Here is a 26789-nt window from a genome sequence, read left to right as displayed (position 1 = left end):
ACCAGATTTCTCCAGGTGGATGAAGAAAAATTTCAAAGGTGGGGGGCGAGATGGACATTTGTTTGGCCAAGTTTGGACAGCACTTCGAGGAGATTTTTTTTTTTTTAATGGATTAAATTAATTAATTAATTACGAAATAATGGATTGATATTTTTTTAGAGGAAAAAAAAGGAGAGTTTTTTTTTTATAGGTATTTCTAGAAACTCGAATAGAAGCAATCTCTAAATTTATCGATAAATTTTAATGGTTTATATATTTATTTAAAAAAGAATTTTCCTTTTTCTACGAAATAATTCAAGTATTCGCAGGTAAAGATGGATCTTAGTTTTTAAAAATCATATAACACAATTAAAAATTGAATAAAGAGGAATCTTTCTTGCAAAGAATCTTCTTTGCTATATTTGGCCCAAGCCATTATCTCTTGAATGGACCTTCGAGAAGGTAATCGTTCATCACGAAGCATTAAAAGCTATACATTAAAAGCGTATAAAGGTCACGAAATTACAATATCGTGGTCTGCATTAATAAGCAGTCGATACCTTATTATTTTATATGCAACTCATGATGATGATACTAATTTTGCACAGGTTACAAAATATTTCTTGTGCAAGGTTTGAATATTGAAACGTTTACTGACTTTATTTCGGCGATATCCAATATATATTTGCTATACATTTTTCGACAAATGTGTTTTCTATCTATCCGTATCCCGTATCCAATCTTTCTCTCAGGATTCAATATTCGAGAAATCATTCGACATTTGTCTCTCTTTCTTCATTTTTTTTTTTTTTATTTGCATATTACTTTTCGAAAGATATATATTCGAATTTAGACGCAACAGAGAAGAATATTTTACTTATCGCGTGAAAGAAAATAGAATTATCATTTCAAAGGAATCGATAATGAAATGTACAACAATAAAGATAAAAATAAATTGAAAGAGAATTATATTCGTTAAAATATAGAAAGTCGCGCGTTCTCAAGAAAATTAATTTTGTTTTGAGAATTTCTTCTGAATCATCTCTTTATTATTATTAAATTTACCGCTATTTTACGCGAACAGAATATTTTAATTTTCTACGCAAAAAATTATATAAAATTCCTCCTCCAGAATCATCAGGTTTGGAATCGAACACGTAAATTCAAACTCTACGAGAGGCTAAAGTCTTTACATTTATGGAAATACGAAATACTCGGCGATCCGTGTTGATGCAATAGCTTGAACCAGATGTCTCGCGTGTTTTCCCATTAAAAGAAATATTGGCACACACGTGTACGTTTATTTCCACAAGACACGATACAATTCCACTAGTATCTTTTCTACTATACCATACAAAAATAAAAAAAAAAAAAGAAATAAACTTCCTTGATAAATTAATTAATTAATTAATTAAAACTTGGGAGAAAACTTGCTTCGAAAAATTCGAGAAAGTAAAAAAAATAAAATCGAACGCATATATTATACATAATAGTTTCAGAAACAAGTATTTTCCATTTCCTCCTTCGTCCAACGCATTCCAACGAAATTCGAGATATCCAAAGCGTATTGCTTTTAAACCAGAGATACCACCGCTTGATAACACGGCCACAGGTGCGTTAAAAAAAAAAAAAGGTGCGTTGAGTTAAGTCAAACCCATCCGAACGACACATCGACCAAAAAAAAAGGGGAAAAAAAAAAACTGGTCAACACTTTTGGCTAAACCAAGATTCGAGCTGCTGATATCCCCCTGAGCCAGCCCATATAAACCGAACACGTGGCTTTGGAAAAATTGATTAAAAGGGAGATCGAACCGGTCTGATTCGGCAACAATACGGAGAATGGAAGAGTAACGATCGCTCGGCCAACCAACCTCGGACGACGAGAGAAACTCGTTTCAACCGATATGTATCGCGTGTAAAATCAGTCGTGTTGAGCGTCGTGACGCGACACGCGAGGCCAACACCATTCCGTCGCGTCAATGGATACACAACGTTGGAAGAGAACGCGTTTACATTAATTATCAATTGCTAAAAAGCGCCCCCCCCTCGCGTCCACTCTTTTGTATCAGGGCGGTGCGCATAACTCGTTCGCTATTGTCCGCGTGATTAATTGTGCGTGAAACGTAACAAAAGGTGATTCAACGCGTGCACGACCCGGTAGCATAAGCGGGATGGATGACAAGGGTGTTGTAGGTGCGAACTGGGAGGGGGAGGTATCTGCGAAGATACGAGATTGGGGAGGAGAGAGGAGGAGGTGTCGATGGAGGATAATCGAGGAGATTTTCGATGAGAATCGGATGAACCGAGAAAGTTATTCTTGGAATTGGAAGTTGAAAATTTTGCGATGAAAATTTCTTTCCAACGAAATTGATTTAGGAAAAATTAAGCTTAATTTTTCGAAATTTTCCAATAAGATTTGGTTCGATGTATATAATATACATGAAAATTATATAACAAATTCTACAAATTCTTGTAAATATTGCCTTAGGGGATAATAGCGTCCTATTGGTTTGAAAGTTTAGGAGGAAGTAAATATATGTATATGTGATATACAAAGCAGTTGACCCGATTGATATCGATATTGATATAGCAGAATATTGTAATATTTTATATTTATGTTAAGATTTGAAATAGATTCTAATATAGACATATTTTTATCTAACTCGATTTCTTTTCAACGATAAAATCATTTCATCTATAAAACATACTATAAATGATTATTATCGTGAAAAATATCGCGAGATTTTAGTCATTATTTTCATTTAAATAATTTATATCGTATAAATGCGTTCTACTAGTCACGAATCATTTTGATAATAATTCTTACTATTGCAATATTATTTAAAAATTAATTTCATCGCGATATTATGTATAACAATATCCATACATATATTATTATACATATATTTCTACGACATGTATAATAATAATAATAATAAAATAATAAAATCACAATTAATAATTTTATAACGTATTAATACGTTAAAGCATGAAAATTGAACATTAAGAATGTAATGGAATGAAATAATTACTTTCGATTTATCCTTCACTGCTGCTATATTTTTCCCAACGAGCGAAAAAAATTTTCAAAATTCACGCCACGTTTCAGAGCGCCATGCCTGCTCTCATATTCCAAGAGATCAAATAAAACATTCCCTCCGAACGGAAACACAATAAAGCACGGGGACAAGTGCGCGAGGAGACAATATGCGCGAGATTACAACTCCGCGAAGAGAAAACCGAATTACCTTCCGAGCTACCCAAAGAACTTAATCTAATCTCGCTCCAACTTCTTCAAATATCTATTCATCCGACGAAACAGCGTTTCGTTCCAACGCTTCGAAAAACGTGTCATCATCGTTGCCTCCTAACTTTCAATTCGATAATCAGAACACGAGTTTAAAGAGGGAACGAGAGAAAGAGGGAGAGAGGGGAGGAAAAAAAAGGGGAGAAGGGGAGAGAAAGAGAGAAGAGACTAACGAGTTACCCGACTAATTAGCCAATTTCGTTGCGTCGCGTTCACGGAAGATAAACGAATAATCCTGCGGATGGAAAAACTCGAAACTGCTTCCACTTTATCAGTTACTTATGCAAATTTACCCGTCAAACATTGCGCACATGCATTCGGAGCAAGGTTGCTCTCCACGCTTGCTCAAAAATTTTATTCTTATCCGTGGAAGGGAAAGTTGGCGATTCGAAAATTTCTTTCTATTAAACGCTTCCTATTGTGTTTACTCGTGGACAAGTGTACACGAGTACACGAGTGTTGTTGATAGTTTAGACGTGCTCGCGGAAGTATGAAATAATTAGACAATAAATTCGGTCGAACGTGTTTATCTGCAAGGTGGTTTTTTTTTTTTTATTATCAATTGTTCTACATACACAGGTGTGATTAGGATTCGTCACGCGATAATCTGTTGAAATAATTATTATATGGATTTATGTATCGTTTATATCAGTGTTTTTCTTAGATTGATTTAGAAAAACTATAATTTCGCGATTCGCGTTATAATTTTTCCTACGATAAGAATTTTCAATCGCTCGCAAATAGCATTGAAAGCTATATTTGCAACTTTGTACGAATATTTTTTTTTCCCTCTATTTCACTTCTTATAAATCAAATTTTAATTCAATTTTGAATTTTGGCTAATAAAATCATATTGCGTGCATACAAATGATTACACTTTTACTGTTTCTAATTTACTGTTTTTCTAATTTATCCGAATTTCTGTAATAATTAATATAAACTGTTATTTTTAAATTTAGTTAGTTGTTTGTAAATTATCCGCTATTATCCGCTGAGAATAAAAAAAAAAAAATAAATAACATGCGGAAGTATCCAAGTTTATGGACAAACAGGGAATGAAATTTTATTGGTGTAACTTTTTGCTAAATAGGGTCGTTGATGTTTTGAGTTTTTTTTTTCTCCCAACTATTTTACTTTTAAAGCAAAGTCTCAAACATTTTACCTTGAAGAAGTTTACCTTAAAAAATTAAAAGAATCGTGATAGTGTTTAGAAGATATTAGAAAATATTTCACAATTTAAAAAAAATTTTTTTTTTTAAAAAAATCTAGGATAATCGAAATAATTACGCTGAAACGTATAACATGTAATGACTTTAAATAGCATAATCGTACGAATAATTCAACCTCTTCAAACGCAATTAAAACATTGAATAATTTTTTCCCTCTTGCATCATAATATTAAATTATACTCAATTGAAATATAAATGAAATTTTTCATTTTCAGTGAAGAATTAAATAAGGATTAAATAATAATAATAATAATATCTAAATACTCTCCACAATTGAGAAATAAATTGCAAGATAAGAATATTTTTTTAATCTTTATATATAAAAGATCTTTTCTCTCGGGACAAAAAAGGTTTCTTTTGAACGATGTGAAAACAAAGTAGAAGATTCGTAAAAGGAAATCAAATACTTCGATCAATAAAATATTTTTATCGTCACCGCCAAGGAATGTAAATGATTTAACTGTTTCGATCATTTTAATAACGCATACTATGCAAGATAAAACTCCACTATAAACAATAACTATAAATTATAACAATGCGAACTAACGATCACCGATAATTAAACAAGATACTTATACGATATAATTTCAATACGAATTCCCTAACAATATTTACAAGCATCGATTAAAAATCTCCCTCGATATTATATAATCCATATCGCCGAATTTTTCCCATTTCTTTCCAACGAGATCGACAATTTCAACCATCTTCTACTAATCTTCTACCTTATAATATTTTTCCACGAATATACCCATAAATAAAAAGTATATCAATCTAGCTATACGCATAAATTCCCCTCACACGTTGCCTTCATCCTCGAGATCAATCTCCATCATAAAATCTCCTATAGGTGTATCCACCTATATCCACGCATGATCGCTTCACCTCCACTCTCTCTCTCTCTCTCTCTCGCTTTATTAGAGGGCCCGTTCTCCAGAAAATGAAGCCCACTCCCGATCCTATCCTTCAGTCACGTTCACGTCCCAAAGCCGCGCCAGGATCGCCGATGACGCTAATCGATTCGAGGGTCGAGGCGAACGTTTGTCTGTGCGTCCGTGCGTCTCGTAGAGCGTGGCAAACCTCGCGAGAGAGGATCAATGGAAAAGAGGAGAGAAATCGGCGATACAGACAGAGGTGAACTCCGTGAACGAACCGGTGAGTGAGAGAGAGAGATATGGAATCGGAAAAGCGGCGCGATCATAACTCCGCGCAACCGTGACGCGAGACATTAATCGCTGCCACGTGCTACCTATTTGTCTTCGCACAGGCACAGGCCACGTCTACCTATATACCGTGTTCCTCCATGCTTCGCTCGATGTTTGAACGAAATCTTAACGAGGTTGTTTGTATCTGTGGTACACGAGTGGAGTTGTTGGACCACGGATTTCAGAGGTTTACGATCGCGGTACGAAGGAATTTTTGACGCTTCGTTTGATAAAGTAATTAACAATCGAGATGTTTCTTTGAAAATTTTGATCGTTTAGTGGCGATTATTATATAAATTTTGTACATTTTTAAGTATATATGTTATATACTGGGATTCGATTAGAATTTTTAAAAATTAAAGATATTTTTAAGGAAATTAAATCTTAAATTAAATTACGTTTTAAAAGTGTATATTAATATTTATTTTTATAAATATTAAGAAAATATATATAGAATTGTTCCTGATATCCCTATGAAAGATGATCCCTAAGAAGAAATTCTTACTTAAATACTTTAGCAAATTCAATTTATGCCTGATTTATAAGTTGAAGAATTTTTTAATTTCTAAGGGTTAGAATTTTCTTATTTCATAAATCAACGTACACTCGTTAATAATTACAGCTATCGATGTTGAATTTTTTTCGAAAAGTAATCACCGGAAGACTTTTTTACTAATTATCTTTCTAATTATATTTTTCCATTTAAGAATAATTTGACTAATGAATAACAAATCCAGGACTATCGTAGAACAAAGTTTATCGAGTTTCAATAGAAACACACATTCAATCAGTATACTTCAAAATTTTACTCTTATAAATTCAATGAAGTTTAAAAATAAAGATTATTTTTAGCAAAGAAAAATTTCTTTTTTTTTTTGCTATCTATGTCTAGACTCAAAACAATTTTGAGCTATGGATACTTTGAGAAACAATTTGAGTAATTTCATTAGGTTAATCATAATATTTGCAAATGTTCAATAATTTATAGTTTCTATGTGAAGAATTTTGCCAAGATTTATGCTTATCTATATTTGCTCGATTAGCTTTAGGCTGTTTGAACAAAATCTCGAAAGTCCTATTCCTAAAGATTATACAAACACTTATTAGAGCATACGTCCTTGAGAAATTATACTTCATCTAAAATAGTATCATCGACGATTTGATTACAGAAATTTTACGAAATTGATTGTGAAACTTTTAGAAATTTATCTGATAATATTCTTCGAAAGAACAATTTATATATATATATATATATATATATATATATATATATATATATATATATATATATATATATATATATATATATATATATATACATTATAAATTAAACTCTAATGTTTATAATCTAAATTCTTTTAAATAATTTCGATTCCAAATTTACACATTATAATTATAAAATAAATATACCATATTTATTTATCTAATATCTATATATCAATAATCTAATATCAATAAATCTATTGATATTTGTCCTTGATTATGCTCAATTCTTAATATTTCGAATAATCGAAATAACAACCACTGAACGAATCGAAATTCTTTTTCTAAAATTTATTTACCATCACTCCAAAATTTCTATCGAATATTCTGATGTGAATATTTTTCATATATTTAATCGTACAATCGAAAGTTGATTAACAAACGAATGCTCGATCGGTGTGCCACGCGATCGACGGAAATTTTAACGAGTGACCCACGCGGGAACAGTGTGCGCAACAAGATCACGGTGATAAGCGTGTTTTTCTACGTGGCGCGCGACGGACACTTCGCGCGAGCCGAATTCCCTCGAGAAATAAAAATGGTATCGAGAACGCGACAAGCTGACATATAAACACCACTTGCTAGCACAGCAACTATGAAATGCGTGATTGAAAGTAATAAAAGCGCAAACCATAAACTTGCTGCCGCTACGAATCTACAATTGTCGCGTTACACGTTTTTTTCCCCTAGTTTATAAGCCCTTGATGATAGAATTAGTCGCGACACGCGTGAATCGATGAAAATTGAAATTAAATTTCGATTGTGATAAGAAGAGCGAACAGATAGATTCCGAAAAAAAAAAAAGATAAAGAAAGTATTAATCGATGAATTTATTCGAATAAGAAGAATTGATAAAATTGAATGACGATAGAATTCAAATTTAAAATATAACGAAACATATGGTCGAAATGAACGGAAAAAAAAACATGTAAGCAAGGTCTTGTTTACTGTAAAAGTAGCATGACATTTGAGCAAGGTTTTCAGGTTAACATTGAATATAATCATAAGAAAAAGAAATGTTACTGATTCGCTTTGTCTCCTCTCTTAATTGACTCGCGTCGTATTACTGTCCATTTTTATTAAACGATGAAATATTTTACAGAATGCGACAATCGTGCACCGTACTGATTGTCGCGTACAGTTTGACAGGTCGGATTGACAGATTTCATCGGATGTCGCGAAATCGGCGGGAATGACCGTGAAATAGACAGCCGGTATACCGGATGGATTTATAAAATTTTATTGTTACTCACCAGATGAAGCACGGTGTTGACAACTTCCCGATTCGACACCTGTCCCACTTCGATCAGCCCGATCAGCACGGCGAATTTCAGGCTGTCGTTCATCGCCATCGCCACCACCTCCTCGGGCCGTTTAATGTCACTGAACGGTGGACTTTTTATGTCCGCCATCGCGACGGTTATTTAAGCTGACAACACGTTTTCCTCGCGAGGAAAATCTACGATAGTTTACACAGAAACCGTCTTATAAACGAGAGCTTTTCCTCGTCACATGATAATACAACACAAATTGATCTGCCATGTTAGAAAGTAGACACTGTTATGAGGAGTCTGCCAGTACGGCAACGCGAAACACCCTAGCGACGCGGTCGCAGTACCAACACTAACTGAGCTTGTAAATTCCTACCTGAGCGGCGTGCGCCACTATGGTGGGGAGATGGCGGGATTTATAAACTACTTAATACAAATTTGAAATTGTATGAATAAATATTATAGAAAAGTTTATTTATTGAAAGATACTGATAATATCACACGAAAACAGGATATAAATTTCAACGCTAAATAATTATGAATTATTTATATCAAATTAACTATCAATTATATATATCAATTTTTTCTACATTATTGGTTAATTTAAATGTCTATCAGTAAAATTGTTGGTTAGTTGAGAATAATCTCAAGTAATATTGGTTAAATACTGATTAATATGAAAAATTTTAAAAGTATTTACGTATTTGTATATAAGTATTACATATTTATAAAATTATTTTTATATATAAGAAAATAATCTTTATATTTCTTTGATTTGATTTTATCTCTTATGATTAAGCACTGTAAATTATGATGAATAATAATGTATATATCTACGTTATTACAGGGAAGTATAGATTGAGTAACGCACGCGTCATTAGTAGTAAAAATGGCGTCAGCAGACGTTGAGCGTGCCAAGGTAGGTGTCATTTTTTTTAAATTTTGTACCGGTATTATATCTTATTTAGCTATTATTTCTACGGAAAGGAATCATATTTAAATGATCTTTTTTATATATAAACATAAAGCCAGTCTTTTGATGACATATATCTAATGTTTATAGTTTATAGGGCGTTGGTTCTCTGTCATAACAACAGTATTCTTAATGAAGTATTCCGTATATGGATTGTATTTCCTGCTAATTTCCGGTCAACTTATTATCGTTAATACTTTTCACCATGTATTTTCAGATGGAATCTACCATACGTAATTTAAAATTATCTGGTCATGTTGGATTTGACAGTCTTCCAGATCAATTGGTGAATAAATCAGTTCAGAATGGATTTGTCTTTAATATTCTCTGTATTGGTAAGTAAAATATTATATTATAATTTAATATGAATAATGAAAATTTTTATAATTAATATTTATAATTGTTCTTTTATAATAGGTGAAACTGGTCTTGGAAAGTCTACTCTTATGGATTCTCTCTTTAATACAAGTTTTGAATCTACTCCAAGTTCGCATAATCTTCCTGCTGTAAAACTCAAAGCCCATACATATGAATTACAAGAAAGCAATGTTAGATTGAAACTTACTATTGTTGATACAGTTGGATATGGAGATCAAATTAACAAAGAAGATAGTTTTAAAGCTGTTGTTGATTACATAGATGCTCAATTTGAAGCATATTTACAAGAAGAATTAAAGATAAAACGATCTTTGGCAACTTATCACGATAGTCGTATTCATGTTTGCTTGTATTTCATTTGTCCAACTGGACATGGGTGAGACATTAATGATATAAAATATTTCTTCTATAAAATTTATTACTTTTTTTAATGCTTAAATATATAATTGTTATTAATATAATTGTAGTTTAAAATCAATTGATCTAGTCTGTATGAAGAAACTTGACACAAAAGTTAATATTATACCAATTATTGCTAAAGCTGATACGATATCAAAAACAGAATTACAAAAGTTTAAGGTATATACAGAAATGAATAGTAATATATAAATATATTTATATATTACAGATTTTATATTGTATTATTTGTTTTAGACAAAAATTATATCTGAATTACAAAATAATGGTGTTCATATTTATCAATTTCCTACTGACGACGAAAGCGTCGCAGAAGTAAATACTAGTATGAATGCTCATGTACCTTTTGCAGTAGTTGGTAGCACAGATTTTGTTCGAGTCGGAAATAAAATGATGCGTTCTCGTCAATATCCATGGGGCACAGTACAAGGTAAAATTAAAAATTGTTTAATATTATTAAAATATATGATTCATTTATTCATAAAATTCATTTTTTTTTTTTTAGTGGAAAATGAATCCCATTGTGATTTCGTCAAGTTGCGCGAAATGTTGATAAGGACAAATATGGAAGATATGAGAGAAAAAACGCATTGTCGTCATTATGAATTATATCGTAGAAAACGATTAGAACAGGTTCCATTGCATATATTAAATATTTCTATAAGCGATTTAATATACAATTGTAATTTATAATATTTATAATTATGATTTACAGATGGGTTTTAGTGATGTTGATAGTGAAAATAAACCAGTTAGTTTTCAACAAACCTGCGAAGCAAAAAGATCCATACATTTGCAAGAACTTCAACAAAAAGAAGATGAAATGCGACAGATGTTCGTGGCCCGAGTAAAAGAAAAAGAAGCTGAATTAAAAGAAGCGGAAAAAGAGGTAAAACTATTTAATTTTTTTCTTTTTTTTTTTTTTTTAATATATCTATAATATAATCTATAATATAATCTTATTTATATATTTTTAGCTTCATAATAAATTCGATAAACTAAAAAAAGATCATACAGAGGAAAAGAAAAAGCTGGAAGAAAGTAGAAAGAAACTCGAGGATGATATTTTAGAATTCAATAGGCGAAAAACTCAATTCGCTCAACAACCTCAGCATCACACATTAACACTAGGTAAAAGCAAAAAAAAATAAAAACTGACATTAATATAAATAAATACGACATTTTGTATCTCTCTATATATATATGACTATTATTATTTTAAACGCGTAACAATCAATTACTAAAATTGAAATTAAATTATTCAAACATGCCCAAACATAATTATAATTTTTTATTGTATTTTTACGCATTTCTTTACTTATAGATTAGATATCAGACTGATTATTATGACAAAAGTGATTTTTACCAAATTTAATTTTTTGTATTAACATGTGCACCTTAAAAAAAAAAAATAATAAAGATATATTTGTTACTTACAAATACATTTCATTTTAATTAATTATAAATATAAATATCTAAAAGATTCATAATTAAATATTTTATTGTTCAACAAAATATAACAATTAACATAATAGTATCATACTTAAATAAAACTAACATTATTAGCGGCATATGTATGTACGTTATATGAAATATACGAGCTGGTTATGAGCTATACTTTCACAAAAGCATGTTTTTGATTACTAACATTAAGTAAAAAAAATGGAATATATGATATAACCATATCACATTACGAATCATGAAAAAAATAAACAAGATACGATTTTAGATAGTGTCAAAGATACCTATCGTGCAATGAAATATTTATAATTTCATTCATTAATTAAACTTCATTTCACTTTTCAACAACAACAAAAATTTGCGAAACTTATAGCATTATATAAATGAATTTACACGATAGCAACTAATATAAACAAAACGAGTGATATTATATCCACAAATATAAAATTTCGTTTGACGAAAAATATTTTAAAATATTCTGCGTCGAATTAAACAGGTACATACAACTTAATCGTAGCATATATATATATATATACTTATCAAATAACGCATTTTTGATAATATAATAATAATATAGTATGGCGGAATAGTTTCATTCGCGCGTAGTAATAATGACACTATGAAATAAATTTGCTTTTATCGTTACATTTGCAATTGATCCTGTTATAATTTACAAATAAATACATACTTTGCAAATAAAATATGTAAAGAACGAAACAGATATGTTAGAGAACGATTACAGACTACGCGTCGAATAATAATTTAAAAAAAAAAAAAAAAAAATAACACTATGGTACAAAATCAATTTAGACGAGAGAAAGGAAAAGGTCTAACAAAACAAAAAGCTCTGCACGACAACGTTAATAGCCTCAACGTGCCGACATCGCTCGTCGTATATTTCTTTGCTTTGGTATTCCTTTGCACACTGTGTCCTTGCATTTCTGTGAACCGAATAAATACACAATCGCCTTGTAATTTCGATACAATACAATCCTTTGTTACTCCTTATCCTACTAGTATTTATTATAAAAGTACAAAACATATATTATGGCAGTTATCGTAAAGCATTTTGCATGTTAGCCGATTTAATATGTATCGATTATGTGCCAAAGTGTAAGAATTATATCATCAGGGTCGGTAATTATAAGAATAATGTAAAAAGTTAGATTTTTATTTTGAATAATGAAAAAAAAGCTCAAAGATATTCTTTGAGCATGAAGCATGAATGATATTTCGAGTCAATTTCTTGACAATTGATTATTTTATTAATAATCTAACGATAAATACTTAAATATTTTAAGCGTGCGATTAATATCCATTTTAATTCCGACCCTGTTTTTTTTTTCTTTTATTTATTACAATCTATGTGCCTTACATTGTTTATTGCGAAAAATATTTAAGTGCACTACGAGATTCACCCATATATGGGCCGCAAGCAATGACCAAGTACAAATAAGTGAATTATTATCGCGTATTCCTTTTACCTTGTTTCTCGTTTGTCCATAAAATAGAAAGCAGAAATCCCGCGAGCATCTCTTAAACGATTATCTATCCCTTAAAGTTTGCATTTTTACAAAAGACGGAGTCGTTCGATCGAAAAGCACAATTTTCTGTAATTCTATTTAGCCTGATAAACATCGATTTAAAACGTTACCTGAGTCCTTAATTGCACTTTCTTCTAATTATATACGCATAGGTCGACTTCGAAACTGAGGCAAGTTTGTTCGAGTCGCAATTGGACAGACATGTTCATCGTTACAATAAATTATTATTATTGCCCGTGGTCGTTTCGACATATATGTATATCATTACAAACTTTGGTCATTGCGGTCATTACGACTACCTCTACCAGGTGCATTGCCCTCCCATCTATTTCTGTTAGATAATTTCCAAATCAAGCGTTAATATGCCTATCATCCGTGTGGAATGCGTAACACTTAAAAAAATGCGTTTACGAATCGAAAGGCAAGTCTTTGTGTTATTCCTAAATAAACAACTTATACGCGAATATATAAGGAAATATAAATAAACGCAAGTCGTATTTTTATACGTACATGTATAGTACATAGCTTGTAATATAAACACAAAATATAACCTTATATACGAGTATATAAAAAAAAAAAAAAACGAGTGAACGTAAATAAATCTATACAATATACATATTCGTCAAGATTTATACATATATGAAAACAAAGGTATCAAGGAATATCCTTATATTCCTGGATATTAAAGAAAGATATACATATTAACACGCTTGTTAGAACATACGTGAAATGTTAGTGCTTCCCAGGCGTATTGAATGTAAGAAAAAATAGTGCCATCCTCTGTATAATTTATACATATGTGACAGATAATAATGTGTGTACACAAATCTGTAGTGTATGTATATAAATCATGAGAGTAGTACATAGATACATTGGCTGATAGTTTTTCAAAAAATTTTAATATAATATCCTCTAAAAGAAACCCTCGATATCGTCAACACACTATAGACAGTGGTTGGAAAGAAGGAAGAATATACCATTTTTTCCAAAAATGCTGACTGACCTTTCTTTCTTTCTTTCTTTCTTTATTCCATAAAGAATTCAAGCATGCATACTGTTTTCAATCTATCAGCTCGGTATCCTTGCAACCTCTTATGTTTCAGAAACGCGGAACGAGAGTTGACCCTGTTGTCGAACGTGTTGTTTCTCTACTTGTACGAAACGAACCAACAGCAATATGAACGTGAAGTAGCGTGGATTTGTAACAGGCACTGTGCTTTTAGGCTAGCGGGCCGAGACGGATTCCGGCGGAGGACTGCGATACTTGGCGCGAATGGGAAGAAAGTTGGTGTGCTTGTTGCCGTGAGGAGAAGGCGGCGTGCTCGCGTTGAGAGTCCTCACCTGACAAGGGTCGTGCCTCGCCAAGAAATGTTCCAAGGTGTCCCAGCCTCCGCCTACTCTGACCATCATGTGTCTCCCCTTCAAAAGCTGCGAACAAGTCGGATATCTTTATATTACATACAATTAAAAAACGCTAGCTTTCAATTCCAACTACTTAAAAAATACAAGAAGTTTCTTCCGGTTTCGAGCGGAAATATAGTATTTCTTTTTTCGTTCGTAATTTTTTAAACTTTATTTATAACTATTTAAATATCGTACGTACCCTGATAAAGACATTTCGCCCAGCGATATGATACCGTCCTTCGCCAACCTTTCGCACCTTCAATTTGGAACATCTCTCGGAGGGGCACTGGCAAAGTCTCTGCACGGCCTCTGTAGCTCTTCTCACCTAAAAACGGGCGAGCATATGCCATATCACGATGTAAAAGTTGGCCACTGGAATCGAGGCGACATATTTTTTTTTACGTTCTACGACAGACGAAGAGTGATCGTCCGTCACCGTGAGATAAATCAGCTCGACGTGTCGATGCAAAGACTCCTCTCCGAGCATCCGCTCCGTTGCATGTAGGAATCCGACACGCGAGGATCCACGAGCGTGCAAACGCATACGTGAAAAAGCTTAAAGGCGATCGTTCGCCTCCATTGTTTCTCTCCCTCTCTTCGTGGCCGGCATTCATGGTGAACGTGACACGATGCAACTTGCTCGTGTGCAGTAAATTGCACGCTCGTGGTCAATGTTACAATGTTACCTGTATTTCCTTACGTAAGAAATGCGGATTAATTTTTTTCGAACGGTGTAGACCGCTAATTTTAACACTTGAGATAAAATGTTTGGTATTATGCGTTAATTAAAATACAGGTAAGGAAAAAATGGCAAATTGGATGATAGAAGGTTTTGCACTTGTGACATTAATTTTTGAATGAATGATTCTTGAGCAAAGTTAATGACGAATGCAATATTTTGAAGTGAATTTCTTATATATATTATAAGTAAAAAAAGAGAAATGCAATAGATTTCAACTGAATTTATTTTGATTTTTTTTTCTATTGATTTAATTTCTGGCATTCGAATGACTTTCCAATAGTGAAAACTATTTTTAAACCTGTCACGAGATTATTGAAATTGGATCACGTGTACCCGAGTAAATTGCTGTTTTATTTATAGTTTTCAATATAAGAATTAATAGAAAGTAATTGATGCATGAATAGTCGAATCAATAATAGAAGCAGAAGACGATAAACGGAAAATTTAATTGAAATTCGTCATTAATAATTTAAAACCCCCGTTAAAAAAAAAAGATATTCGTATGCTGTTACGCTATACCATTGATATAAAGTGTTGTTGAAATTTTAATTCATAAAATTTACGATTCTAGATACGTATCGGTGTAATTATACTTACGAGAATGAAGGAGTTCACTTTTAAAAAAAAAAAGAAATCGAGATTTCTTGATTCGCGAACGAATAAAATAAGCATAGCGACACATTCATTTTCCAAGCTTTACAGTTCTACAATTTTCTTGTTACGATTCTTATCTCACGAAGGAAAAAAAAAATGCTTCGATCAACGTACCTTGCGATCGAGTTCCGTTATTGGACCCGTGTGCTCCGGTGGCTCGGCCGGCGAGGGCAAAGGTGAACTAGTCGGCGATGGAAGCTCGTCCGGATCCTCCGCGCTTCCACGTGACCAGTCATCCTCGGTCGTGTCGCTCGGCTCCCCGTCGCTACCTTTTGGCGGCCCATTATCGCTCATCGACCTTCTCATTTCTGGCTCGTGCGTCACACCGTTGCTCGGATCCAGCCATCCTGTCGCCGTCAACGCGACTTCGGATGCTGAACTGCAAAAATATCCATATCCCGAAATTGGGTTGGAGAGCAATCTCGAAGAGGATTCTTTTGTCTCGTTACCTAAATTTCAACCACTACAGACACTGAACGAATCGAGATATCAATCTCGAGAGAAGAACACTCGAGAAACTCTTTTGTCACCAGATTTTTTCTCGCACACATTTGCCTCGTATTCGCGTCTCTTTTTAAGATTATCATTATTATTATAGATATATAGATCACGATTTTGTTTTATTCGATTTAAAAAAATCTTGCTTTTTCCTATATTTATATCTTATATATTTATATCTTAAATCTCGACTCGTGTGGATTCATTTTTTCATTGGACAACAAACACTCGTCGAATCATATATATTGTCACTAATTGTGCAATCTTCAGAGACAAATATGTAATCAAGTATCGATTGCGCGGTAACAACCTTGTCAAGAGCAGAGGATATAAATGGAAATAGGAAATGGAAATCAAAACGCGCGTACCTGCTGTGTTTGATCTTCTCTGAAGGAGGTCTGGGCGTTGCGGTCGGTGACGGTGATTGAAACTGCCAAGAAACCAGACTGCTGCGGGATATACCGCTATCAGACAGACAGTGAAGATCTCGCTCTTGTTCGGCGGCGATTTCCCTCTCGAGCTGCACGAGTCCTGGCGGTTCCACGGAATACCTGGACGCAAGCCGGGCCACTTCCAGCAGGCACAGCACAACGTTCCTCGGCTGACCGTGTAGAACTTTAAAATTAAAGATGATTAAGATGAATATGATGCATAACGTTATCCGTGACATCGTATTTTTAATGTTATTTTCGCAGATAAATAAAAATTTTATTTTCGATGGGAATTTTTTAACGTGGAAAGTAATCACTTTTAACAACTCTTTCGCTCTAAATTTATAGCAATATGAGAGCGTTACTCGATACTTATTACTTATCAGAGCCATTACTCTTAAAGAGCATCCCTCTCAGCTTATCGTATCCCTCGAGTGTTTCGCAAGTTAATACGATAAGCGCTGAAACATATGCGAAGAACTCGAAGAAGATGAAGAATTAATTAAATCCTCAAAAAAAGAAGACCTTAAATAAGAAATTTATAGATGATATTGTTAAATTGATAATAAATGTGATGGTAATTTGTACATTTTTTGATTTTGAATTAAAGAATAGAAATCGTTTGCTTAAAAAATCATTAATTAAGAAAGCATTAAAATGCATTTAAAACTTGCAATGCGAGTTTATTATCAAATTAGATATTTATTTACGATACACTGATTTAGAATGTATCAAAAAACGGTTTATACAGTAACCGGTTACATATTTATTTATAAGAAACGAGAGAGAGAGATTATCGGAGCATAAAAATCGTTACAATTCGCATTCAAAGTCAGGTGAAACGTACAGGTTGAAAAAAAAATTTCTATTTTAAATTTGTTATTTAGAATTCTATCTTGTTCGATGATCAATGTAACGTGTACTTTTGTTACGCTATATTTCACAGAATATTATTTAATACGCTATTCGTAGGAAATAAAATCGCAAGTCAGGCTAGAAACGAGTGAGAATTTACGATCGTCTCGTCTACCCTAGAGGGGAGAAAAAAATGTAGACTCTATTTACAGAACATAAGCGGTGACACCCTCGACCTTCTTCAACTCCAATTGTAATTGATCAATTCAGCCTACATTTCGTGGTACATCTCATTTATTCATTCGAGTAGAACGCTTTAACCAAACGAAATGGTCTTTATATTCGTCCATAATAAAATTTCAACTGCGTCTATTCCAGGGAAACTGGGATGAACATTCGAATAATCGAAGAGAATATTTTCTTTCTTAATCGAAAAGCAAATCGAAATTTTAAAAAATAATAATAACGATACTTCAAATACGAGAACTCTTTAATGGAAATTTAAACAAATTCATTCTTTTCAAATCCATTTCAATTACTCCCTCGAGCCATTTGCTTTTGATGATCCACGGATTTGTAAAGTGTCAAAAAAAAAAAAGAAGCTTTGTTCTACGATAAAACGTACGTTTCTGATGATTTTACGTTTCCAGCTCGACGACGAGGCTCTGACACGAAAATCTAGATTCACGGTTTCATGTTCTAATGGAGAAGAATTTCAAACACGACGTGTTCCACAAAACGGAACAAAGACGAAAAAGAGAAGCTCCCCCCATTACATTTGTCCAACTGTATCGAGCTGCGTTTTAGGATCTGTGTCTAGACTGAATTTAAGCAATCAGCGACATTTCAAATGTGAATATTTCAAATTGAATCGATATATTTATACGAGTTAAAAAATTAAGAGTAAATAAAAATCTTTTTCATATTAATATTGAAATATCTATTTTTAAAAAAGAATAATGAATCGAATTAACACGTTTATCATTCATTTAAATATTATAATCTTCGTGTATCAAAAAATATAATGAAATTTTCATAATATAAAATATGTATGATGTGACACTTACACTTCTACGATTCTCAGCCCGCCACATGTGAGAAACGTGTGTTATTAATAGAATCTGTATTAAATTAACTCTTGACACGCCATGTGCGTTTCTTCGTACAAAATACACATTAACATACGTAATATCATTTAAAATCCTGCTTAACATTATCAGCATTAAATATTGCGTTGAATGATTGAAATAAATATAATTATCATTAAAAAGAAAAAACTTCCGTCGTGATTGTTTACGTTACGACTATCGAAGATATTTATCTAAAAGAATACAGAGATCACAAGCTTCGAATTTGTCATAAAATAGAAAAGAAAATAAAGTAAACTTATTCATTCCTATTTCCATTCACGACACTCAATCAAATCCGCGTAATTAAGCACAAAAAAGTGGAGAGAAAAAATTAATATCGAAAATAAAATAAATAAAACAAACTTCCGTATAAATTCACTTTCTAATTTCTATAAAAAATAGCCTTCATTGCACAAAAAATTCTCGACGTAAGATAAAAAAAATTCCAACAAAAAAATCCGCCATTTTCACAGATACCATCGATCCATACTTTTCCCAAACATTCGCGCCCACGATCCATTTCCTTCGATGTGAACCGATTTTTACGCAATCCCGAAACTCCTCCGCTTCCGGTGGTGGTTGCATCAACAACACTTATTGTTTTTTTCGTTTCGTTCGAAGTCGGTGGAGCGCGAAGGGGAAGAACGGCTTGCGTTTCGATCGTTTCCACCGCGAGATTAATTCGATCGATCTCCTTTCGCTTTGAATTCGCGCGAATAAGCGACGCGCGGCAGCGAGCTGACTTAATTGACGGGATTTCGCTTTTAATCGGGTCGAATATGACCGAGCTGGTGGCCGAGGGAGCCGTTGATATGCGGGACGAGTCGATTCGGGGGAATTAAGATTGATTAGGCGAGTCTTCCTTACCGAGATCGTCGCTCTCGAATAGAAGATTCTCGTGCACGCCCAGACGCCTGCAGAATTGTATAAAGTTCTCCATGTTGTCGCGGGAGAAGAAACTGCGGCGCGCCGCGTTCTCCCAGCAACGACCTTTTATCACCGGTAGGGGCTGGAAAGAAAAGATCAATCTAGCATGTGATAAGAACGATAACGGAATCTAATCTGATCCTTTTTTTTTTGTTATTAATGCACAACAGTTGTGGATCATAAACCATCTATTAAACGTGTAAACTTTTTATAATTGAAGTGTTTAAAGTTTAATATCTTTTGAGAAACGTTCTGCACGCATTTCAATATCCCAAAACAATAATCAGGAGCATATCTATGTTTCTAAATACAATGCTAGTAGAAAAAAAAATTGTTTTTATATAAAATAAAAATATAGAGAGAGAAACGATTGTCATAATAATATTTGATAAATTGTTTCCAATTTTCAATGGAATTAATTACGATGATTAAAAGAAAATGCAAGAAAGAGATCAAATAAAATCGTACTTCTACATTTCGATCAATACTGATTCGCATCCAATTTTCGAATGTCGAGCCACTTAACGAAAAAGAATTACTCACCCCTTTCGCTCTTCCAGCGTCGATCGCCGTCCTCGCCTTTTCCTGTATAACCCTCGCCAGTCGACACACCACCACGCCATTGTCCAGAGCGTCGAAGAAGTTGTCTCCCGATACAATTTCAGAGTCTGAAACGTGGAAGAGAGAAGGGGGGGAAAAAAAAAAACGATCGTAAGTCTTTCACCAGTGCATCCACACGAATGCAAATTTTTGTTGTTCTTCTCGTGGCTCTCGAAACACGTTTCCCGTGGAACGACATATTAATCTTCGCGTCTGCTCAACGTATTGCGTAAACGGTCACTCGAAAGCAGTCAAGAGCATCGACGAAGTGGCGTCATTGTTGGGAACAATGGGGCGATCCCCCTTTCAGTTCCCCGAAGTCGAATTCTTTTCGACGAAACGAGGGTGAATTCTCGCTTTGTCGCGGAATTTATCGCGTACAGGTTTTCAAGGAAAGGATTTTAACAGGAATGGAATTTTTTAATTTATCCAATAATTAATAAAACTCTGTTTATTCTTTTAATTTTTACAAAATTATATAAATATTATCCTGTAACGATTCTAAAACCGAATTAAATCGAAATACTATTCCATGACCATGCCGCCATCTTTCTTTGTTGCATCGTCGATCCGTTATCCATCGATTTCTTCCAATTATAAATTCGAAAAGCAATCGAGAGTTGGCTGAAAATCCAATTTAACTAACCGCGTGGAAGGGAAAGCGAATTAACCCTCGAAAGGCGTGTTGACTGGCGGTATCGCGGCTCATCAAAGGCGACAGAGGTCTTCGAGATGACACGACCATCAGGGGACGTGAGAAACCTTTCGATCGGCCGCTTCAGATTTATCCGCGGCAACCGTTCGAGTTCGATCCGAGTATTCCTCCTTCTCGATCTTTTCCACCTTCACACATCACTATATATACGACGAAAAATTGAAACGACGCCGTAAGTAAGTGACTTCGCGGTGGTATGCTCGGTCAACCGAGAAACTATCTAGCCGAGACACTCTCACGATAGGCCAACTCGTGCGTGACTGAACGAAATCATTTCAATTTCATTCGCCGGCTCGTAAACAGGATCAAGGACGAGATTTTTCGAATTGATCGGTGGTAGCAATCCAATGAACGTATATGTGAACTTCCTAACTTTTCAGAGATGAATTTATCAATAGGAGAGGATCTAACTATCCCTTACTTTCCTCGATAGAATATAAGCATCTTGCTCGAAGTTAATATTAACTTATAAAAGATTGGAGCAATTGAATTAATTTTATTCATTGCAATACATTTGCATCTATTTACCCACATCGCCTAAATTACTCAGTATATATATAAAAATATTTCAAAGCGTATCGAAAGAAACAATAAGACTCACCCTGTATAGATACAGAGGGGCGCGCACTTTGTGCAGAGAGAGTACAATACGTAAATGCACCCACGTTTCTCCCACGCTGTTGTTACAGATCGAGAGACGGAATGTAAGGAAAAGCCGCGATTGGGCCGCGACACGATCCGTGCCACGTATATAGATATAGGCGGGATACGATGGGAAATGGGAACTAGGTTGGGCTGACGGAGCGATAAAGCCTCGTAGATACGGATGGTAATGAGAACCAGCGTCGTTGCTCGTGACTCGACCCGGTAACAATAGGGTTGCACCCGGGGCAGAACGGGGGAAAAAAAAAGAAAAAAGAAAACTGTTAACGGGCGGGCTTACGGGAGTAAAGCGTCCATCACACGTTGTACAAGAGAGAGACACACGTGCGCTCTCCGTGTGTCTCTTTCTCTCCCTCTGTGTTTACTATCCGCGCGTATATACACGTACGTGCAATACGGGCGAGCGTACACAACACGTTCGTACGGGGACGAGGACGGTTATACGGGATCTGGCTCGCGAATATATATCGTATATTCGAATATGGCCGCCGGGAGAGCGACGATTTCGCGGGATAATCTAACCCTCGCTCGATCTTGCGAAAGATCACGAGGCGTATTTTGCTCGATCACCCGGAACCGCGGATCTAATTTATGTTCGACGTTATATATGGGGAGGGAAAGGGGAGGGCCAATAACGCGGCGGCGCCGTTTAAGGAAAAGGAGGGTATTCGATAATTAGAAATTCCGTGTGAATTTCGATGAATGGCTTCACCAAATGGTTGAATCTATTATAAGATTTTGTTTTTTTTTTTGTAAATGTAATTACGATGTAGATAGTAGGAAAAATGAATGTAAATTATGGGGTGTTGTTTTTATTTATTTTGATTAATGAATGAATATCGTTCAATAAATATAATATCTTATATTTACGAAAGAGAAAAATCCATGCATTAAACGTTGCTGCAACGTATCTCATAAAAGTTATAGATGTCATAAACTTGGGCGCACCTTTTCACACAATGACCCATATTTGATATATCATAATATAGCCAGTTTGGTTGATGCAATCGAGTTGGAAATTATTATGCATCAATAACAATGTTGTACACTTTCGATATATCGTTACGTATATATACGTAAATTGAATCTGGGATGAAAATTGAGCAAGGATGGTACAACTTATATATGGAGGTAATAATTTTACGACCTTGTTATAAAAAGTAAATGCTTCCGACAAATTCATCCATCTTTCTTTCCCTTGGATATGGTTATTTAATAACACGATGATTATCAGCTTGGCCTCCATTTTTCTTCGTATCCTTGATACGCTACCCTTCGATTTTAACATTCGACCTCTTTATCCCGATCCTTTTTCAGAATATTCCGCACGATGTCGTCCTTGGCATTGTTCGATCGATGCATTAATTCGAACACGATACATTACTGCAATAACCAGTTACCATAAAACACGCCGCGACAACTTTTATTTCATCATTATCGGACCCCACACAGTCTCTCTCTCCCCCAGAGAAGAAAACGAAAAGAATGAAAGAGAATGAAATAAAATTCATTTTAGGGGAAATATGACGTCGTTTCTCGCACGAAGATATCCTAGAATTTGTCATTTCTTCCAAGTGAAATAAAAGCATCGAATGGATAGTTACTTATATAGGTAAGTTGTTATCGTTCGGAAGAGTTCTATTATGGTACTTGCGTGTGAGACTGGTTTTATTCTCCGTATTTTTCACGGGGTTATTAGTTGTTAGGCTGCATTCATCAGGATCTTGCTCGTGAAGCAAGGAAGCAAGTACAGCTCTTTTATACTCGATCGAAAAGATACACTGTAGACACCGGTGTGAACGTAACATTATTTATGAAATATTCGTAGGGATATGAATACGAAGCATAAGATGGAACGAATATAACAGGTTTAAGATTGATGAGATTTGAGGCAATCTCTCGAGAGAGGTTTCTCGTAGAAATGACTAGTTTTCCAATCGTTTTTAAATTGATATTTAATAACTAATCATCTCAAAGAGAATTTGTCGTAAACACGATCCTTAGAAGTGTAATTTTGCCACTGTTGCAAGACAAAATTATATGGAAATTCGCCAATTATGACAATCACAAAGTTTTTGAACAGTTCATTATAAATGGATAATCAAAGGAACAAATTGGAAATTTTTAAAAATTTCCCAATGTAAGAAACATAATAAAAAGTATATATATATATATATATATATATATATCTGAATCGTTTCGTGCTCAATTTCGTAGATGAACTCGGAGATCCTGACTCGTACTCGATTCACGGTTCGGTAGAGATCCATGCCCCGTGCCGAACGAGCGACCCATTCGCAAACATTCCCTCGTTCTCTCATCCATGATCCCTCCACCAAGTCTCCCCTCCCCTCCCATAAGCGCGAGCATATTCGTCTATGCGTACGCTATACGCCCATTATGCGTAATGCGGCTTCAGGTAGCCGCGATGCAGGGAGAAGAAGTGGCACGAAGGAAGAGGGGTGCCCGGCCAACTTCCGGTTGAGTCAGACACCCAGCCGGCCCAGACACCCAGGGTGTGGGTCGAAAGGTCCTATCTTTTCGCGTTATTTTAATAATCGTGGCTAGGAAATAATTCGAATAATAATTTTTCTTTCGAGTTTCTTAGATTAAAATTATTTTAGAAACGTTCCATCAAGTTTATCGATGAATTTAGAATCGCAATCCTGTTTCGTAATAAATAAAGTTGAAATGAATCCTCTTCAAATATCCTTGATTAATGGATTTTTTTTCGTAAGAGATTAATTCGGAAGAATTATGTTGAAAAAAGGAAAACATTATCGAGATCCTATTGGAGGATCCACAAGTCCAAAGCGTAGGTTGGTTTTTGCGAGGACTTAATGGAACGAAGATGATTCACGAAAGGCTGACACGTGTTAAACAGTGGATGATTGAAATCGTGTGGGACAGAGAGGATGATTGTTTCGTGGATAAGATTATTCAGAATTGTTGGATTTAACACGGATAGTTGTACATAGTTTAAATAGCTTTGTAAGAGCTTGTATCTTTGTGTAATTGGAAAAACGTTTGCCTCTTCCTCCGACGCAACATTGTGCGAAACGATGTCGCTTAACCTTGAATGACCAAATCGAGAATCGTTTCTAAGATATTAGTTAGGACAAATCACTTTCCAATTGCATTGCGTGTTCAAACTATAAATAGGATCAAATCGATTCTTCTTATAGTGACGAATTATTCTACATATTTTTCAAAAAGCTTAACTTTTTCTCTACAAGTAGAAAAAGCCTTCGATTACAAAGCATCAATATTCAAACAACCCTCTTCCATACCAATCAACCAATTACCACACTCCCCTATAATGCATTAGAAGTGTCTGGACGTTACTTCCTTTCAACAGGATGTAACATAATCACAAATAAATCTATATTACTTCGCACGAACATCAAAATAGATATAGAATAATCGTATAACACGCCATTAACTAAATTCTATTTAACATAAAAAAATTATCGATCATCTAACGAGTTCCAATTTCCTTCTCTCGATAGAAAAAAAAAAAAAAGAACCCTGATTTAATTCGAAATTCACGGTAACCGAAACCCGACCGCGATATAAAAAAAAAAGTTATCCCTGCAAAAAAAATCCACGTTTTATTTCGTTGTCAAACCGAGTCCATATCGACTATCCATCCAACCAACGAATATATCACTTTGGGATCATATTCGAACCGCAATCGAACCTCGCCCGTTTACATTTCGAACGCTAATTGGAGCAACGTTCGTGGACACATTCGAAATAATTCAGTTCAAACAGCGAAACGTCATCGGCTATTATTTTTTTTTCCCCCGGGCGCAAACACCCCGGTTGTCGCTCACCCTCGCGCATTAACTTCCCCTCCCCATGCGGATTGAACGCAGACGGGAGAGTTGACCGCCACGCTGCATTTCAAGCGTCTCTCCTCCTCCTCCTCCTCCTCCTCCTCCTCCTTCACCGCCGTTAACGCTCGCGTGAGTGTGCACGCTTCAATCGTACACACCGGCGGAACGAGAATAGTAACTACACGGCAGAGGTACCCCACACACGATTCGAACGGGCAAAGGGTGCCGACCTATCTCTCATCCCGTTGCTCTCTCTCTCTCTCCGCAGCTTTGAAGCCGGGATGGAGGCCGGCCATGTGATATTGCACGCCGATATAATTAGAGCCGTCGTATAATCGTCAACATCGATATAACGGAGAAATATCGGATTTGTTTCCCGGTTACTGGCCGGATATTATGCGGATTCATAAATATTGGAATACTTGAAATAGACGAGAGATTGGGATATTATACGTTTTGAAAATTTTCTTCAATAAGAGAGATTTCTTTCGATCGATTTTAATTCGATTTTAACAAGTTTCGTAAGATTGTTTTCGAAGAAACTTTTTATCTATATTATCGCTTTATTTCGCGATATAAATCTTTTTTGAAGATTATTAATTCGAAGGAATATTTCTGTCATGGTGATTTGTACCGTGATCATTTTTTTCCCCTACTTCCATAAGTATACGATGTTTTATGAGTACACAAGCGTATATCTGTACGACCACGTAAGAACGCAAATATTTATCAAACTACTTTTGAAATCAGTACTAACTTCCTACACGCGATATCGATGCTTTCGACGAAGGGAAGGAATAATAATAGCAATTTGATACATCCTGCACGTTCAGAAAAATAAATATCGAAACAAAGATTTTTCGTTGATTGATAATTCGTTCAAACGAAATATATACGAAAACTCAAAGTGTATCACGCGCACAATTCGTCTCGAGTTTAACGAGGCGACATCCTTCTTGGTTGATAAATCTCGAGCGACCATATTTCGCTATAATTCAAAGCAATCTGTTTGCATCCCAGAAAGACGACACGTCGCCTCTCGTATCACTCGTTTCTCTCCGAGAGACCGCCTCGTGTCGTAATCCTTCATGGTGGTCCAGATCTTGCGGCTGGATTCTTCGAGGTCGCGTGAAACCGCGATCGTCAACCGTTCACCAAAAAAAATATACGGCCACGCGTTACAGATATTTCGTACGGTAACAACCTTCCTTGACATCGTTAACAACGTATCCGGTAATCGAAGAATTAAAGAACGAAACGGTTGCTTGTAACCGATTTCGAGATTCATCCTTGATCAGGATGTA

General features: G+C 34.7%; 3 protein-coding genes across 6 annotated transcripts in view; 1 reads left to right on the top strand and 2 right to left on the bottom strand.

Moving 5' to 3' along the window:
- Nucleotides 1-8597, bottom strand: part of LOC724172 (neurobeachin) — a 436186-nt gene extending 427589 nt beyond the window's left edge. The window contains exon 1 of the mRNA XM_026441525.1: nucleotides 8237-8597. Coding sequence (XP_026297310.1) covers nucleotides 8237-8395 — 159 coding nt within the window. The 5' untranslated portion in view covers nucleotides 8396-8597. The remainder of the gene's footprint in view (nucleotides 1-8236) is intronic.
- A 504-nt stretch (nucleotides 8598-9101) lies between these two features.
- Nucleotides 9102-14558, top strand: LOC408882 (septin-2). Of its 2 annotated transcripts, XM_006565334.3 has the most exons (9): nucleotides 9102-9173; nucleotides 9445-9562; nucleotides 9645-9981; nucleotides 10073-10184; nucleotides 10260-10452; nucleotides 10528-10655; nucleotides 10738-10911; nucleotides 11000-11153; nucleotides 14251-14558. In XM_006565334.3, the coding sequence occupies exons 1-9, from the start codon at nucleotides 9144-9146 to the stop codon at nucleotides 14253-14255; spliced, it is 1251 nt and encodes a 416-aa protein (XP_006565397.1). In that variant the 5' UTR covers nucleotides 9102-9143; the 3' UTR covers nucleotides 14256-14558. The 2 variants fall into 2 exon arrangements, with proteins under 2 accessions (XP_006565397.1, XP_006565395.2); XM_006565332.3 differs by lacking the exon at nucleotides 14251-14558 and having other exon boundaries at nucleotides 9152-9173; nucleotides 11000-11712.
- LOC725218 (growth arrest-specific protein 2) overlaps nucleotides 12250-26789 on the bottom strand; it is a 33294-nt gene continuing 18754 nt past the window's right edge. For all 3 annotated transcript variants that reach the window (XM_001121094.5, XM_006565331.3, XM_026441517.1), the window contains exons 3-8: nucleotides 20212-20336; nucleotides 19609-19750; nucleotides 16694-16940; nucleotides 15942-16206; nucleotides 14631-14756; nucleotides 12250-14455 (exon numbers count right to left, since the gene is read on the bottom strand). In XM_001121094.5, coding sequence (XP_001121094.1) covers nucleotides 14252-14455; nucleotides 14631-14756; nucleotides 15942-16206; nucleotides 16694-16940; nucleotides 19609-19750; nucleotides 20212-20336 — 1109 coding nt within the window. In that variant the 3' untranslated portion in view covers nucleotides 12250-14251. The remainder of the gene's footprint in view (nucleotides 14456-14630; nucleotides 14757-15941; nucleotides 16207-16693; nucleotides 16941-19608; nucleotides 19751-20211; nucleotides 20337-26789) is intronic.

Source organism: Apis mellifera, linkage group LG6, assembly GCF_003254395.2.
Source record: "Apis mellifera strain DH4 linkage group LG6, Amel_HAv3.1, whole genome shotgun sequence".
Classification (NCBI taxonomy): Eukaryota; Metazoa; Arthropoda; class Insecta; order Hymenoptera; family Apidae; genus Apis; species Apis mellifera.
Note: the sequence above shows the minus strand (reverse complement) of the source record. Positions and strands in the feature narration are given on the sequence as shown.